The sequence below is a fragment of the Crocodylus siamensis genome, chromosome 4, assembly GCF_052110815.1.
Source record: "Crocodylus siamensis isolate JL-2025a chromosome 4, ASM5211081v1, whole genome shotgun sequence".
NCBI lineage: Eukaryota > Metazoa > Chordata > Crocodylia > Crocodylidae > Crocodylus > Crocodylus siamensis.
The window spans coordinates 186653583-186672510 of record NC_143398.1 but is presented as its reverse complement, the minus strand read 5'-3'; the positions used below and the strand labels follow the sequence as shown (position 1 = coordinate 186672510).

At 45.9% G+C, this 18928-nt stretch overlaps 1 protein-coding gene across 1 annotated transcript in view; it reads right to left on the bottom strand.

Moving 5' to 3' along the window:
• DNAH7 (dynein axonemal heavy chain 7) overlaps positions 1–11370 on the bottom strand; it is a 226187-nt gene extending 214817 nt beyond the window's left edge. The window contains exons 1-2 of the mRNA XM_090045212.1: positions 11245–11370; positions 1972–2037 (exon numbers count right to left, since the gene is read on the bottom strand). Of these exons, the coding sequence (XP_089901338.1) occupies positions 1972–2037; positions 11245–11259 (81 nt within the window). The 5' untranslated portion in view covers positions 11260–11370. The remainder of the gene's footprint in view (positions 1–1971; positions 2038–11244) is intronic.
• Between the last annotated feature and the right edge of the window lie 7558 nt (positions 11371–18928).

Below are 18928 nucleotides of genomic sequence, written 5' to 3'. Positions count from 1 at the left end.
AGGGGAAAGAACTGAAGTCAAAAATACTACAGGGGACCTAGGATAAGATCCTTTCCCCTTCAATATAAAAAATAGTTTTTCACATCCTGGATCTCACTTCATGGGGACTCTAACTCTAATGTGAAAATCATAGTGTACAATAGCCATCAATAACTTAGCAAGGCTCCTGCTATTTTTCAAGAATCTAGTACTAACTTTCCCTATTTTTACTAGTCAGGTAAAACTCCTAGAAATATATTGTAAGGAAAATGACTCCTCACACTAAACTACATTAAGACTCACAATTTCCCAAAATGCACTACCCTCAATTTTTCAGGAAACTTATTCAAGAATTAAGAAAAGCTTTTATTGGATTCCCCCAGGCAGAGATACAATTCTGTATCTCTCTGACTAGTTGAGGCTGTCAAAAAAACTTCCTTGACCTGAATCTTGGTAACTTTTTTTGTTAACTCAGATATTGCAAAGCTGGAATCAGATACTGCATAGTAACTTTTCACAATTTTCACACACACAAGCAGAATTAACTCCAAAATATCTGAGTTTTCCTCCATTCCAGCTTCGCTTCTTTATTGAAACATACAAAAATAACTCTTATGTGTCCTTTGTGAAATCCTACACAAGGTTAGAGGTTTACCTGTTTGAAGGCCCCCCCTCTGTCCCAGTTCAGGAGTAAAGGGGTTGTGTTGCTGGATTTTTATGTACTTATTTATAGTTTCAAGAAGACTGTTTATTTTAAATTAGCTCAAAATGAACTAAGTATCACGTTAAAATCAAATGCACACAGGTTAAGAATGCCAAATGATGCAAGAGAGAATTAAAATTTCATTTTGTATAGTAGTAATTATACCATAAAATATGGCCTAAGTATCATTTCCAATGCAAAATCTGTTGTTTTAAGCAACCACATCCAAAGATTCCTGACATTTCCAACAGCTTTTCTAACTTTAGGTAATTATTGAATACTAATGAGGAACTGACTAAATTTTGCTAGTTTTTGGGGGACTTGCTTAAGACTGGTCTTGATATATTTAACCTTCTTCCTGCATTTCCCTGCATACCTTTAAAAGGTAAAACCTCTAGATACTGAATATATGAAGAATTCTTGATGGATTTACAAAGCTGTCTTTCATTTCATTATGCTTTCACTTACTTGAGGAATATACTACATTTCTTCCCATTTCAGTTAAGTAATAAATTAATTTTCCACCTATTTTCCTTTTATTAAAAAAACTTCAGTTTTGTAATGGCTTCTTATTTAACTCCTTAAAAGCTATTCTTAATGCAACCCAGTATAAATTCTTAATTAGTAATCCACAGTATGTATTCTGAGCTTTCTTGGTTCACTGTTTCATTACCCCAGTGTCAAATCAGTATCATCACACTATTTCAAATAAATGACAACAGCATAAAACTAAATTAATATAGATGGTGAATCAAGCAATCTTCACCATCTGTAGCTGTCCCGTATTTAACTGAAATACAGCATAGTTTTGTACAAGTGTAACCAAATCATAGATCTGAATTGAGGCTCAGGTCTTAATCCTGGAAGTCCTTCACGTGCACTGAATTTTACTTCCGTGAGCAGTTATATTGACCTTAATGGTAGTAAAGAAAGCATGTATAAGTGTTTGACACATTGGGTCCTTTACACCTTATTATCTGTTATATTTTGTTACCCTTAAGCTCTGAAGGGGTCAGGAGATTAGAATAACCTATATTCCAGCTTTTCGATGACATGTACCTTTGTCCCTCTCTTCTATACCATAATCATTTTCAATTAGTCTAAATAAACCACATTCATTATTTTCAATGCTTTTGTATATGTAGATGCAGGTTTGTTGTTATGCCATATGCACATGTTTTGATTAGATACATTTCTTACTGTAAATTCTCACTGTAGTTTCTCCTATGCTTCCTTTATATTCCAATGGGGAAAATTTAATTGAAGGGACAAAATAGAAAAAAAATTACCTGAGGCAGATGTGGTAAAAATTTAATTGTAGACTTTGCCAATTTTCCTTTGCCAACTGTTTTGGGCTAGAAAGAAAAATAAGAAAAAAACTAAACCAGTAATATTAAACTTCTCAATATGATAAAACCTAGATTTACACAACAGTTCAGTTACGGTCCTCTTTCTAATTAATTATTTTCATCCTCTCCGAAAGGCACCCTTCCATGCGCCCCATTTCTTCTCTTCTCACCAGATTGGGTTTCCACTGGAACAGCCATTTCCATCAGGCTCGGGAGGATCCATGCTAACATTTTGTCAACATAAACATTACAGCAATACAAGATCATGTAAAATAACAAAAATCCACTGTTTGATTCAATTGTCATAATTACTGGTCAAAATCCCTCATATAAGGGTGGGAGAATGGGGGGTTCTTAATCAGAGCCAAGCTTAGGGGTGGGCAGTGTGGGCGACCGCCCAGAGTACCATGATCAAGGGGGCACCACACACACACATGCCCTGCCTGCCCCACCACTCATGCTGGGCAGGAGCCAGCAGGGGACTTCGGTCACAACCAGCCTTGGGGGACAGACAAAGGGGTCTGCCATGCCCAGAACTGACTGGAGCCAGCCAGCCAGGGCTGCAGAATAAAAAGCCCCCAGGTGGCAGCAGTGGGAAGCACTGCCAGGCAACATCACAGACTGGAAGAATGGCCTGGAGGGCTGGGCCAAGGGCAAGACAGTGGTGCCATTGAGAAGGTGGCACAGTTAGGTGGCCCTGGCTTACACACCAAAGGCTTTAGCATCATGACCTGTTGGGGCTAGAGGTTGAGCTGCAGCCCCCCACCTCGGTCACTACTACCACTGTCAAGCACAAGGGCACAGGCAGCCAAGTGATGCTTCACTGTGGCTAGGCTTCATGTGTGGACAGCCCTGCCTGCTGCCCACCCACCTGCCCTTCCTACTGCCCTGTGCTGAGCCTCCACTGTCCCCCAGCCCTGCCACCTCCCACCAGGCCAGCATCTCGGGGTTGTAACTGTTTTATTGATTTTTTTTCTTCTGTATAACTGCCGCGCGGCACTCTCACATTTATGTAACCTTGAAGTCTTAACTAGTAAGCTAAATGAGCGCTTTGTATTTTTCTCTGTTGGCATTAAGCTACACATGCGTATTTTGTAGATTTAATTTCTTATCTAGAAGTGTCATTTGTGCAGAAATGAAACTTATGTAGAAAGTCTGCCTAGCAATTATTATGTAAAAGAAACTATCCTATCCCTGTATGCTCAGCTTATATCATAGTTAGTGTCACAGAGGCAGTCCAACCAACATCTATAAAGAGGCAAAGAAACAGAAAACAGCAGAGACGACGACCGGAAAACTCTATAGGCCCGATCACCCTATAGACCAGTTCTCAGCCTCTCCGTCTGGGCGTACCCCAGCGAAGACAAAGGCCTCGAAAATCCAACAACTGACAACGATTCACCGTGTTACAGTTTTGTACTGTATATCCCATTCATGAGCTGTTGACCAGTTCTGGGACTTAAAGAGCCGGCAGCCGCACCTAGCTTTGGACTAGCTCCACTGTTGGAACGCAAGGGCTGGCTCTGGACCCCCGTGAACCAACAGACCCCCTTTGTATCCAGCATACCGTAACTAAAGAAACATCGGAGACTCCACTCCTCGACTGCCTCTCATCGTAGCTTAGACCGCATATCTACGTTCGCTATACTTGTATTTACTGCAGCTTCGTTCCAACCGGCCTCCCCTCTTATTCATAAGAGGGTGAGGCCAGGTGAGTGAATAAAATCTTTTTGTTTTACTCTATATCTACTCTGTAATAACTTCTACTACTAACAACCCATATCAATGAGCCGTTGACCAGTTTTGGGACTTAAAGAGCCGGCAGCAGCACCTAGCTTTGGACTAGCTCCACTGTTGGAACGCAAGGGCCGGCTCTGGAATCTCGTGAACCAACGGACACCCTATAAATTAAGAAACACTAACAACTTACTCCAAGTTGTCTACTTGTGACAACTTGGCGAACCTCGAGGGCGGCTATAAAGCTACCTCCAATCCCGCCCCACAAGCCGCGCGCTCGCACAGCTCCGCAAAGCCCGCGGCTCCCGTAAGCGGTGCCGGAACCGCTAGCCCGGCATTCCGCCACAGGGGTAAGCAAACACTTGCTGCCCCATGATAGCCCACTGGGTCCCCTGCCACCCATAGCCTCTGGGGAACATGTGCCCCTCACACATGCACATTTCCACACACACACACACACACACTCCTCGAACGCACACTCCACCCACTCCCACCTCCCCCCACACAGTGCCAGTGACCTGGACAGGGAGGTATTCAGAGAGGCACCAAAATACAAATTCAGCCAGGATACCATTTTCTCTAAGGCTAACAAATTTTGCAAAACACTTCCTGTTTTTCAAAAGGAAAATATCACATGTCAAATTCTCGTCTTTTCCGTCCTTTTTCCATAAAACACAATCAAATGAAGGATGTTTAAGGTGTTTTTTCCAGCAGCCTTCTCTTCAACACCACAAGATTGAGTTGGGGAGTAAAAGGCAGTGTATACTTCTTGCTACTTAGTTTCCTCTTAACTACAGGGTCTGATATTAGATTCAACTCAGGAAGAAAGCAAGGAAGGTGGGATACAAATACATATGTGAACAATACATTATCTTGAAAAACTCCAGTTACTAGTAACTAACTTCCTCTTCTCTGTCAAGTAATTGTCTAGATCTACATTTTCATTTGCTGATGACTCCAAAACAATGCACCCTCCATACATGGGGGAACGTGTGCCTACTATACTGGGGGAGCATGCCGCCAAGGCAACATATGTAGATCCATGTGATCGCTATGTCACCGTAGCACACCATACAGTGACGTAGAACATCACTATGTCGCCATAGGGCTACATGTAGATATGCCCTATCAGACATAAACCAGCAGCACTTCCAGAAACTACGTTATCTGCTGGCTCCTACAATTGCAACAGCTTCCCAGGAGGATCCAGAGGGAAGAGAAATAAACAGTATAAGTTATTACGGGGCTAAGTAAAATATCATCCTAAATTACTGCAGGCAGTTCCTTAGTGGCATGGCTGATCAGTCTTCCAGAACTTAGTCCTCTCATCCTCTAATGCTTTAGATTTTAAAATCTATATATGACATGATACAGCATTTGGAAGAGAAGCTTATGAGGTCACTATTCAAGCCTGCGTCCCTTCTCTGAAAGCCTGGATGTGTAAATGCAGGTTCTCTTCTTTATGTATCTCAAGAAACGTAAAGGTCTTATTTTTTTAAATCTATTTGCCATCTAATATTAATAGGATTACCAGAATGAATGAGTCACATAAATTCAGCAAGTAAACTACTCTTCTCTAGCCCATTTTGAATTACTGCCCACATAACTCCTGAAAATTAATTTAGGAACATTTAGATTTAACATGATAAAAACATGGTGAGAAGATGCTACATTGTACATGGGTCAAACTATATGGCAGAAAATGTGGTATTCTCTGTCCAAATTCAGCTAACATTGTCAAGCTCCACCCAGAGTTGCAGGTGCTAGATTGTTCTGTTGTAATTAGTAGCAAAACCAGCTAACATTAAAATGGTTAGCACCAACTTTCAGAATTAATTAATCTACCAACTAAAGGCATCTGACATCTTTCAGAAACACTTTCAAATTAACAGATTTGAAAAGATTGGAAGGATAGCATCACAACCAGAACAGCTGGCACCATAAAATCATATTATTTGGTGCCTTACACTTTTTGTAGATATTGCATCTGCGAAAATTGGGTTCCAAATATTGTCAAATAAGAATAATATAATCTTACATCACAAGTGTAAATAATTACAATGTACTCTGCTTAACTGCATGACCAATGGACTGAAAAAAGTCTATGCACTTATTCAAACTTAGTGTAAATAATACTCCTTAAATACACAGCACTCTCAGTTCCATAAGATTAGCAGCCTCAAAACCAACCAGTTCTTTTCATTTTGAATAGCTCCTGTCATTTTCAAGTCTTCTCACGGAAACCTTTTGACAATCACTTTCCCCTCCCTTTCCGGACAATGAAACAGTACAAAAACAAGCAGGCGGTGGGTCTGAGAGACACTATGCACTTAAATTATGTACTGTATGTATTTAGCCAATATACAGATAACAAGAGTTTGATACAAGGTGAACAACACGCACAAAAAATTGAGACTGGCACAGTGTTATTCCAATGGAAGTCAATTTCTTGACAGGCTTGCTACAAATTAGTCCTACACCCTCCAAATGCCACTCTGATCCCCTTCCTCTGCCCAATCTGCTGCTCTGCTCCCTACTCTGTACTCCCGGCCCAGTCTCCTCCTCTGCTTTCTGCCCTGTGCTCTCTGTCTAATTTCAGGCTCTCCTTGCCACTTCCTAACCAATCTGTTGCTATACTGCCTGTCCACTGCCTGATCTGTCACGTGCCACACACAGAGGTTGTCCTTGCCATTTGTGTAAACCAACAGCCCCAGGTTCTGCAGGAGGCCGCTTCCCCGGCCATGCCCCCCATTTTCCAGTATCCTGGATAGAGCCAGCTAGATGCAGCCCACAGGCCATATGTCTTACATCCCAGCTGCAGGCTTATAGGTACAGCATACCACACATGAGGAGCAGGATAATAAAAAAATAAAGCTAACATTCTAGTGGGGAGGGGATTAACTTACTGAAAATAGAAATCAACCTGAAACTGAACAAGCCAGAGAAGTGTTAGATAAGCCAAACCCAGTGCCTAGTTATAATGAAAAACATCATGCTTCCCTATTCATTGGCCAGTTTGTTGTTCATGTAAAGCAAACCCCAGATACACTGATTGCAGTTAAGCTATGGAGTAATTATTTTTAATACTGACAGCCCTTCTATTTACCTTGATTAAGTGAGAGGATCTTTTAAGGGGTATTTGCATAATTTTACTTCATTATCATGAAGCCGTTTGGTAAAATATTCAAAGTTAAAGCTTCCATTAGCATTCCATTATGCATGTTAATACTTCCCCACATCATTCTGGAAATTGAGAAGGGGTTGTTAGACTAGATGAACCTTGAGGTCTCTTCCCTAGTTTTCTATTAAATATACCATGAATCTGTTAAATGTCTCCTTCTCAAAAAAGCGTTCCATGTATATAACATTTTGTACAAAGGTAGAGAACAAAATTTTCTTCTTCAGCTTGTAACCTAATACTTCTTGATGCCTCTAGAAGAAATCTCTGCTCCCTGAAAACACTATGAAAACCATAACCCAGGAACAAAATGTCTGCTTACATTTACATTGCAAAACTAATTTAAAAATTATGTGAACAGCTGCAGTGAGGATTATATCTTTTAAATACCTGCCTTAAAGAGGTTCAGAGCACAGGCACTGCACTTTTGTTTTCCTACAGGATGTCATGCTGCAGTCAACTTTCCACTAATGAGCCAAATATATTAAAGTCTTTCTCAACAAATATGCTTATACCACCTGCTCTCTTGCTCAAACAGTCTGACTGTTTAAGTAAATGCCAGAGGAAAAAAATAAAAAGACATTTCAAAAAGTTTGAGCCAACCCGCCTATTTAAACCAAAATACAAAAACTTTCACCCAATTAAAGAAAAAAACCCTCCAAAACACCTACATATTCTAAATTAGCATAAGAAACAAGGCAAGTCTGAACTCACACATAATAAAAGTAGGGAAACAATGCCCTCTACTGTTTAAAAATATGCAATAGTCTGTAGTAGTCTGTGCTCCTACAATATCATTTATCAGACCAAGTGAAAAGAAGAGTTTGGGAACTTATTTTGGCTGGTGTCATATGCAGTTACCAAATAAGAAAGGGGTACAATGTCCCCTTCTTCCTGCACAATATTAGGCAGCTGCTTAACCTTCCTGCTGTGAGTGGCTCTCTGGACTTTAGAACTCGTCATACTGGATAAAGTTACGCTTGTGCACTATTCTTTGAGGCTCAGTACTGACAGTCAAAAAGCCCAAGGCTGAATCAATTAAATATTTGCAGGTTAGTTTAAACCAGTGGTTCCCAATCTGGTATGCATACCACGGTGGTACACAGATAACCTGTCAGTGGTATTCTCGACCTGGGGAGAAGTGGGCAGCAGAATCCCCCAGGGCTCAGTCCTTGGGCCCACACTGTTCAATTTCTTTATCAGCGATTTGGATGATGGGGTGAAAAGCAACCTGTTTAAATTCACTGATGATACCAAAATTTGGGGTGAGGTGAGCATGCTAGTAGGAAGGGAAAGATTGCAGCAAGATCTGGATAGGTTACAGGGGTGGGCTAACAAAAACAGGATGCATTTCAATACTGACAAGTGAAGGGTGCTGCACTTGGGCAGCAGTAACCAGCATCACACTTATAAGATGGGAACTCCCTTCTTGAGAGCCCGGAGGCAGAAAGGGATCTTGGAGTCGTTACTGACTCCAAGATGAACATGGGCCGACAATGTGAGGTCACGGTTGGCAAGGCTAACCAGACCTTGTTGTGCATCCACAGATGCATCTCAAGCAGGGCCAGGGAGGTGATCCTCCCCCTCTATGCAACACTGGTCAGGACACAGCTGGAGTACTGTGTCCAGTTCTGTGCGCCACACTTCAGAAGGATGTGGACAACATTGAGAGGCTCCAGAGGAGGGCCACCTACATGATCTGGGGACAACAGGGCAGACCCTACAATGAGAGACTGTGGGACCTGAACCTGTTCAGCCTTCACAAGAGAAGGCTGAGGGGGGACCTGGTGACTGTCTATAAACTCACTAGGGGGGACCAGAAGGGTTTGGGAGAGACCTTGTTTCCCCTAGCGCCCCCTGGCATAACAAGGAATAATGGCCACAAGTTGTTGGAGAGTAGGTTTACATTAGACATCCATAAGAACTACTTCACGGTCAGGGCGGCTAGGATCTGAAACCAATTTCCAAGGGAAGTGGTGCTGGCTCCTACCCTGGGGGTCTTTAAGAGGAGGCTTGAGGCCTGCCTACCTGGGATCTTTTGAACACAGTTTTTTTCTCCTGCCCAGGCAGGGGGTTGGACTTGAAGATCTACAAGGTCCCTTCTGACCCTACTTCTGTGATTCAATGATTCTATGTGTTAACAGATTTAGGAGTGTATTGATAGAGATTTTGGGGCCGATACCAATAGCCAGTTATTAAGGAGGCATATCGGCCGATACCAGTGGTGCACATAGAGGTGCACAGGGGTGCAAGAGCACCCCTTGAGAGCGCTGGCACACCTCCTGACAGCCAGCATTCCCAGGCAGGGGGTGCAGGCGAGAGCTCTGGTGCCCCCTTTGAGAGTGCCAGCTGGGGAGTAGGGGGGGCGCCAGGAGAAGTGATCATACCCACCCGGAAGTGCCAGCAGTGCGCCACCACCACTTTTGGGTCAGCATGATCTGCTGCAAATGGCCCCCTCTCCCTCAGTCACTGACTGGCAGCTGGAGGAACCAGTCTCCCATGGCCGGTACCAATTCGATATCTGACACAGCTGCATCCAGCACGTAAGTCTGTTGTGGTGGAAAGGGAGCAAGTAAGGGAAGGGGCATGGGGGACAGATTAAGGCTCCCCGCAGTGAGGGAGGGAGTGGGGCACAATCATCAGAGTTTGGGAACAGCTGATCTAAACTATGTAGATGGAACTGATAAGCAAGTGAACAGGCATTCACTTTTGATTCCAGAAATGCAGCCACATGCCTGCAGTAGCCCTAGAGCACACCTCCCTGCCTGGCTGGAGCAGACAGCATAGACCAAGGCCAGCCTGCCCGCTCTGTGAGGAGGGGTTTGCAGGGAGGTGCAAAGCATCCTGTAATGCTGAGGGACTGTGAGTTAACTTGAATCTGGAAGGGATCTGGGACACAAGTTCAATAAACTGATTTAACCTAGATCTGTTTAGTCTGATACTACATCCATCCAGGTTTATCTTAAAGCAGTTTCAAACATTTCAAAAGCAGTTTATGTGCACAAAGCTTTTTCTGTGGTACAGATCTGAACTGGTGTCAATCATTTATACCAGTTTGTGTGTAATTTCTGTGCCTAGCCTGAAGGGCAAGGAGCTGCATTTCCAATGTTCCTGGGATCAGCATTTCTTCTCTAATCTTACTTGTTTCCATAAAGTCATCACACAATTTGTATCTGTTGCTATAAATAAACCTCAGCCCAACTTGTCTCCATTACCTAGCATATCTAAGATGTGCCCAGACAGGGATTAGGGCTCATCTTGGGATTGTCCATTACCATGTCAGTGGACAGGTTCATAATTATGAACCTTGAAACACCCCAATGCCAGCCTTGTTTGCTATACAAGACGATGCGCCTAGCCAGTGGTTCTCAACTGGGACAATACAGCAGGTTGAACAGCTCCCACCACCATCAACAGAAGCAGATTAGGAAGGAGATGCAGCTGGAGCCTGCTGTGGCTGAACCCCACATGGTCCTCCTGAGGACAGAGGCATGTGGGTAGGTGGGACTGCCCTGGGCCCATATTTCCAGGAGGAGCTGGCAGGGTAGGACCAGGAAGGCCCACGGCAAAAGTGCATGCTCCAGTTACAGCCATCTGCACTGCCTGCCCAAGCCCAGGGACATGCAGGGCAGGTAAGATCAGTCTGCTACGGCCAGGGCCACACAGGAGTTGTGCCCAGGGCACAAGACACCTTAGCGATGGCTCCACCGCAGGGCTGGATTAACCCTTTAGTGGGCCCTAGACAAACAAACCCGTGGGCCCCTACTTTTTTCACTCAATGATTGTAATATGTAAAATAAGCACAACTGGGCTCTGTCTTCACTGGGGGCTGTAAGCATGTGCATAGTTTGCCTATGTGTTAATCAGGCCCTGCTCCTCCCTGTTCCTGGCTGACGCCGATGCTGAAGCACAAGCAGAGGCAGGAGCAGGCGGCTACCCCCAGCTGAGAGCAGCTGAGCTCGGCAGAGGCAGATCCCCAGTGAGTCTCAACCCGGCCCACAGCCGCGGAGGGCCCCGAACCCAAGAGGGCAGAAAAGCAGTGGCGCAGCCCCACCAGGCCCTTGGGACAAGGCAGAAAACCCGGGTGGAGGCAGAAGCACGGGCCCCGAGGGGGGTGGGGCCGGGAGCCCGCACCTCGGGCAGGTGGAGTAGGCAGGTGCTGGGGTAAGAGCCCAGGGGTGGGATGGGGGGTGAAGGGGGCGGGGTGACGTAACTGCTAGGGCAGGGGACCGGCCGTGACGTAGCAGGGGGGCGCGGGTCAGCGAGCACGTTGGGGGGGTCCTCCGCGGCCGCGCTACCTGCTCGCTGCCCATGTCCGACCTCTGCGCGCCGCCCGCTGTGTTGCAAGGCGGCGCCGTTGCTAAGCAACCACTCCGGCCCCGCCCCCACACCGGCCCGGCCAACGGGCAGCGCTGCCCCGGCGTTCTGGCCGCCAGCACTGGGGGGGGGGGGCGGCGGGGCGGGACTTGGCGCCCCTCCCCCCGCCCCACGGGGAGGGTTTGACACCAGGAGGCGGCTTAGGCCCGCGGCGCGTGCGCATCAGCGGTTCCGCCTTAAGTCACCCTCGTCAGCCACCCGCGCTGCCTTGAAGTCCCCGCTCCGCCTTTCTGACGGACACTGGAACCAGGCTCAGCCTACGCACAGCGGCCCCGGGGGGTCTTGCCTTCCCAGCTGAGCCGCCCTGGTCGGCGCACACTGGACTTGCTGAAGTGCAATAGAAGCCGACAGCCCGCGCGTGCAACCGAGGTCTCGCATGATAAAAAACTGACCAGCTGCAAGAAGAGCCGAGCCGCTACAAAATTAGGCATGAAGAAGTGCAGCAACTCGAGAGCTGGTTTCCATCCAGCCGCCGTTTGAATGTGGAGCCAGGCCGCTGGTTTGTCTTGTCAGCCTAGCCTGTACAAGCAGGAGGGGGTTTTCAGCCTCCCCTGTGCTCACACTGGTAGATTTTAAATGTCGTTTTCATCCTGAGGAATAGGCAGGAATATTTTGAGACCCCCAGCCGCATGTTGCCTTCTGCCATCCACTGGTGAATTGCACAATAAAGCTAGACCAGCCACATGTGCAAAGCAATTATCATGCCATAAAAAATGCCCATCCAGGTCTCAAGAGAACCAAGGAGCTACAAAGTGAGTGCTTGAAAATGTGCAGGCAAGGTACTTTTTAGTAGAGGTGATATCTTTTATTAGACCAACTGAGTAGTTGGAAAAAAGTTCTTGGCAAGCTTTTAGGTGCAGACATCCTTCAGGCATAGGGAGTCTGCTCTTCTCAGGAATTATATACTGAAATATGAAAAAGCAGGATTACATACTGAAATAAGATAGTGATTTATTGCATTTTAGTTACCTGTGGAATATAATAATGAGAACTCCCTATGCCTGAGCAGAGACTCCCTATGCCTGAAAAAGGGCAACTGTGCTCAAAAGCTTGCTTTGAACCTTTTTTTCCAACTACTCAGTGGGTTTAATAAAAGATGTCACATCTACTCAAAGAACCTTGGCCTGAAAATGTGTAACAACTCTAGAATGGTTTCCATCCAGCTTTCATCTGCACCTGTGGCTGGGCCCTGATTGACATCAGCTAGAACACTACCCTGTGGCAGAGCTCACTCTTGCACAATTTCTCCAAGATTAAAAAAAAATGGTTGTTGTCATGTCCATGCTTAATTTCTAATGCAAAAGAGGAGATAAAAGAGCATTTTTTTCAGTAGAAACAGTTGACTTGCATTATTATATTCCACAGGTAACTAAAATGCAATAAATCCACTATCATATTTTAACATGTAATCCTGTTTTTTATAAGGCCGGGAAGACTATGGCATAGTCCATAAAATGCTGACAATGACTTGGTCCAGTAAAACACCTTATTATGTTTTATTAGTTTGTGATCTCATGGTTACAGAACTCTGTTTACATTATTGCTTGGGCAACAGGAAAACTTTCCTTATTTGATCAGCCAGTTCTCTGAAGTATTTTATCACCACATCAGCAACCAGTTCTATGACAAAAGGTTACAAGCATGAAACAGAGCACACAACCTGAACATTACCTATGGTAGAAAGTGTTATACAATGAATTGTGACCTTTTCTATTATTTCAATAAAGTACTGTTTGTGACCATGAGATAAAATTTCACAGCTGCAGCTACTGCTAATTATGTGGATGGCTAAATATGTGAAAAGAATGGCAAGTTTAGTTAATGGCTGTCCTCTATACCACTTGTCAAGTAATCCCTTCTTTGAGGTTCAGTTTACATTCTGGTGGAAAAAACCTTATTCTAGTACATTGAACATTAGCAAAGTTTAAAACCTCATGTGACCTTAATTGGATGGGCAAACTTTCACATTGCAGTATTTTCTTAGCTCTAGAGAACTGAAGTTCATACTTTTATGTAACTATATTCTGTAGTGGCACCAAAAGTTGAGCATTTGTGTAGCAATGAAAGATTGCATCAGGCAGTGATAGCTGTTTTGTAAAAACAAGTTAATTTAATTTATAATATTGCTGATTATTCACTGGGGGGGAGGGGAAATCAAACACCAGTAAGCAAAGACCTGTGTTTCTAAAATGACATTTCTCCATACAAATGATAACTATCTAAAGGGAGATATGTAAGGGACGTGTCTAATTGCAAAGACTTATAAGCATTTGCTAAAAATATACCCAAGGTGGCTTTCTTTCTGTTTTAAAAATAGAAACACCCAACTCAAACAAGAGTACTATGCAAGCCACAGAATGGAAAATAAATTGGGAATAAAGTGTGGAAGAAGCTGGTAGAACAGATTGGATTCAGCTATTATGGAGTAAAGGTAGACCTAAAAATAGCAATAGATTTAAAGACAACATCATGTCTAAATATTCTAAGGCTTATAACCAGTGCTAACATAGGATGCATCTCCATTCCAGTTTTAGAGTACCAAAGCTACAGTTTAAAAGTCTCATCCTGTCATTTTTCTTGCAAGTCCTTACTTGAAAGAAACATTGAAGAACCAGTATATTTATGGCTTTTTCTAGAATTGCCTCATCATTGCACAAATACCCTAGCATTTTACGGTCATTTTTATCATTTGATACTTCTAATCTGTAACAGGTCTTTTTCACTTCCAATTTCTATCGCTCCATGAACCTGTTTTATGTAACATTGCCTTGCCACATCTAAGAGGAACCACGTGATAAACTATAACTCATTTTTCCTTTATTCGGTGCTGTTCCCTAATGCGCCTTACTTAACATCAGGCCAGTCTTCAGAGAGTGTGAAATGGTATATGTACCCTGTATCAGACTAAGGGGCTAAACGTTCCTCTGGGACTGACAAAAGCCCCAAAGATGCCTCTGACGCAGCATAGTGGCTTTACTTTGTATAAAGGAGGAAATTACTAAGAAGTTCGAATGAGGTTATGTTGCTCATACATTCCACCTCCTCTGATATTTAGTTGTCTCAAAAACTACCAACATAGGGTTATCATACATCCAGGTTTTCCTGGACATGTCCTCTTTTTTGGCCCCTTGTCCTCTGTCCAGGCAGGTTTTTTAAAATGCAAGCAAAAATCAGCTGCCAGAATGTGTGTGTGTGCAAGCAAGCTGCTTGGGCAGCAGAGCTGGGAGGGAGCAGGGGCTGCGGGTCAGAAGTGTGGGGCACTGGCAGGGTTGGGGGATGCAGGGGGCTGTGGGTCAGGAATGCAGGAAACCAGCAGGGGTGGGGGGGGCACGGGCCTGCAAATCAGGAGTGAGAGGCACCAATGAGTTCCAAAGAGCTGCAAGTCAGGAGAGAGGGGCACCAGCAGGGCTAGGGGACAGGGGGCATATAACTGCGCCCCACAATCATATACCACTTCCCCGCCTTCTCTGTACTTTCTCTGGCTCTTCTGTGCTGGGGACTAGAACTGCTGTCATTTCCCTCATTCTAGATGAGAAGTTTGCCCTGTATCCACTCCTCTTTGCAAGTGTCCATGTTGTTAACCCCTAACTATTTTGCTTATTCCTAGAGATTTTTGGGCTCATTGCTTTCTGGATGCCCAGTAGTATAGATGAAGGATACCTACCCTGTATCTTTCCTCTGCTCAGGCTGGCTGGTTCTGCAGGACTAGTATGGAATATCCTCTCTTCCATGCAATCTGCTACTCTAATCTTTCCAATACAATGGGTGGCTTGGGTCTGTTCCTTTAGTGCTGTTCATTGGTCAGGTGCCATGTCCAAGGATTGTGCACGTTGAGCAATACTTCCTGCCCCGGGCTTTACAAACCCTGCCACCCTGGACAAACGCAGAAAGGAGCTAGCTGAACTCTTTTTTTGATAAGGAATGGAGGGGGGGCAGCAAAGGTAGTAGTAGAGCTACGAAGCATTTTCAGGAGGAGCTAGCAAGTGCAGCAGGAATAGGCAGGAAAGATACTCACATTGCCCAAGGGAGGGGGAAGCACAGAGAAACTGAGAAGATGTTATGAGGAGGAGGGAAAGCAGTGGAGGCAGGGGCGGGGCTGAGCTGAGGCTCCTGTATGGAAGACTGCTCCACACTTGACTTCAGCATGTAGGACAGAAGGGGCCCTCATGCCATCCCTCATGTGCTCGGGCTTCACCTGGTCATTTCAGGGCACCACCGGGAACCAGGGCTGAGAGGACAGCCCCGGCACCACTGCCTGCCCCTCATCCTGTGGCTGTGTAATCCTGAGGATCACAGATCAAACAGAGCCCTGCCTCACTCACTTTTTTTTTTTTTTTTTTTTACTCTTTCCGTGGAACAGTTGGAAACACTGTCGGAAGATGCTGGAAGGAAAGCTTCTCCCACGCCGGAAGAAATGGGGGGTGATACAGGTATGTGTGGGGAAGTGACATTGGCTAAGTTAGGTGATGTACTCAAGGCCACGCAGGAAGTCTGTAGCTAAGCCAGGAAGTGACTCGAGGCCTCCTGAATCCGCATTCATTGACCTACCCAGAGACCATTATTGTTGCCCTACCTACCATCTCACATGCAGCACTGCAGGAAAGACATAGTTAGCTCCTGACCTTCAAGCATGAAATTCTGCAGCATGTGGGCATGGCAGAGGATCCAGTCAAGCTGGCTATCAGTGCCCTACCCTAACACCTTCATAGCACACATGGCTTATTCACTCTGCTTGTATACTGCATTTCAGCTAAGTGCAATGGCTAAGTGAGGACAATACTGGACTGGAAACTGAAAGGTGTTTCCCTGTACAAAATCAAATCCTGTCCACAGGAGAGGCCTGTTTCTTCAGGAAAGATATTGGACTGAATGACCTTTGGAGAACCTTGCTTTATTCTTCTACATTAAGTGGCAGCTCTCTTTCTCCACAGCAGCTGCTGCCAGCACCCCTAGAAAACAGTCTTCCTTTTTTAAAAAGATACTGAGATTATACCTGCATGTTAAATTGCTTTAGGAAAAATAGGTAAAATATAAATAGAGTTAGGAAAAAATGTGGTCTGGTGGATTTTACTTTGTGATCATCTGCAATTTCATTCTCACGTAGTTAAACTCAACAAAGAGGGCAGACAGACAAGGCAGACTGGAAGCCTACTCCACAGGGAGGAAAGCAGCTCCTTTTAGGATGCATCATTCAGGAATTAAGGTGCACTCCCTCCTGTGCCACAAGAGGTTTGTTAGAGAGAGAGAGATCAGGAGCCAGCCCAACCAGCAGGTAGTGCCATAAAGGCCCCGAGAACTCCTTGAGATAACTTGGAGGTGCCACCTAGCAAGGGTGGGGAGTTAAAGCCAGCAGATAATGCCATTTGAAGATGGCAGCATTCTCCACCTGGAATCACAGGGTAATCAGAAAGCCGCTGGAATCATCAGTGTTGACACGTCATTGTCAGCGCCAGTAGAGGGAACAATTTTCTGAGTCTCAAGCTATAGTGACTGGGGTTTAACTCAAGCTCTCTGAGCAGAAAAGCAGCATGGCACAGCTGCCTGAGGGGAGCAAACACCCAGGACTGAGGACTAGCCTGTCTTTGCCTGGCAGCAGGGAGAGATGAAGGGAATATATGCCCCTGCCCCCTGCCAGGCATGGCTGGTGAACTCAGACTGGTGAGGTGGGTGGAGAGACACATGGGGTATGGGGGGTTGCAGCTAGCTGAGAGCAGGATGGGGTTTGCAGCTGGCCAGGAGTGGGGGGTTGGGTTTCCACTGTTCCTCTCTTACTTACAGCCTCCAGCATTTAAGGTCTAGATAGCTGACTTAGAGGCTGTACCCCTATCCTGTGTCTGGCACTTGGTTTTATGACTTGGTCACTTGGGGCACCTATAGATATGCAGCAAGGCTGCTCCAACATACTGTAATTACAGCATGCGGGAGCAGACTTGAGTCTGCTGGAGCATGATAATTACCATGCTCCAGCAGACACATCTGTCAGCATTCTTGCCCTGAAAAATGGTGGTGGGGACGCTTTAACTAATGCTCTTTCAATGAGCTGTAGTTAAATTGCCCCCATTGCCATTTTTTAACACAGGGACACTGATGCATGTGACACACTCAGAGTCATGCTAACTAAAGCACTGTACCCCCCATACTCCCAGACCACATGTATAAACACCCTTGGTTTTGTCACTTGCACTGCTGGGCAGCTCGCACTCACTACATGGACTTGGACAGAACTGTCCCCTTTCTGGCCAGACTAGTCCACCCATTGTCCAGGATGGGATTCTCCTGTACTGCTCGCTCCAGCCTCTGGCACTTGGCACTTGGCACTGTCAGGGATGGGATACAAGATATGCTAGACCAGGGATTTTCAACTGGGGATACACGTAACAATGGGGGTACTTTGAAAGGAACTAGAGGGTATGTGCAGGCAGATGGGGATGGAGCGACACCCCCCACCACCCCATGCCACCACCTCCCAGGAACAGGGTAGGGGGGTAGGGGAGGTGCGAGCTGCACAGGCGCCACCTGGCCAACTGGACGCAGTGGGGGGAGCTTGCAGGCAGTGGCCGTTGCCGCCATCCACCACCCCCCCCCCACACCACCAGAAGTGTACCCAGAAGGTGTGCACTCTTTTAAAAAGGTTGAAAACCCTGTGCTAGACTATACAGTGAAGGGGCTGCTATGGGTAGGGGATGAGCCCAGCTGGGTGGGGAGGGTGGGGCAGACAGTGAGCTCATAGAGATGCCTTGATAGGCTATCAGGCATTGGGCCAGAGAGACCGTGACCTCATAGAGGCTGACATCAGCCTGCAGGGCAAGTTCCAGAACCCCAGGCCAGGGACTCAGACCTGAACAGACCTTTGTGGTGGCAGGTCTCTCTGGCTGAAGCTGATACAGGTGAGGGAGAATCTGATTCCTATTTCTGGTCCCAAGGCCATCTCTTTTATCTGCCCATCCTTCCTGCCCCACAGGTGCCCCCCCCCCCACCAGAAACTCTCAGGTTTCAGCCAAGTGGTGCAGTTGGACCCCTCTTTCTGCCTGGTCCCCAACAATTCCTTGTGGTTAATGAGTTTAGGATTGTGGCCCTTCTCAGTCACAGCCTGTAATTTAGGCCCAGGTCACAGGGCCCTAGCATGCAACAATGTGGTAGTAACTTTGGAGTAAAAGCCAGTTGTGAGCTCTGCCAAATGTCAGCCAGTTCAGGCCCCCTGGAATAGTTAGGCTCAGGACAAAATACCCAGTTGTACCCTTTTGATGGGTAGGGAACTTTGATCCCCATATTCCCCATCAGCTCTGTCTGTCTCTCCCGTTGTCTGTCACTGTCACTTGGGTCCTGCTGCATTGAAAACAAAGGGGCTGCTCCAAGACTTAGCCACTGGGGATAAAGCACACACTGCCGCATACCCAACAAGAGCTCCCTCCACCACTCCTCTGACTCCCACAGGGGGCCTTTCCCCCCTGCTCTAGTTTCATAGTTTCTAGGGTCAGAAGGGACCTGAGCAGATCATCGACTCCGACTCCCTGCCATGGCACGAAAGAATACTGGGGTGTACATCCAGCCTCCTCTTAAAGACCCCCAGGGTAGGAGCCAGCACCACTTCTCTTGGAAGTTGGT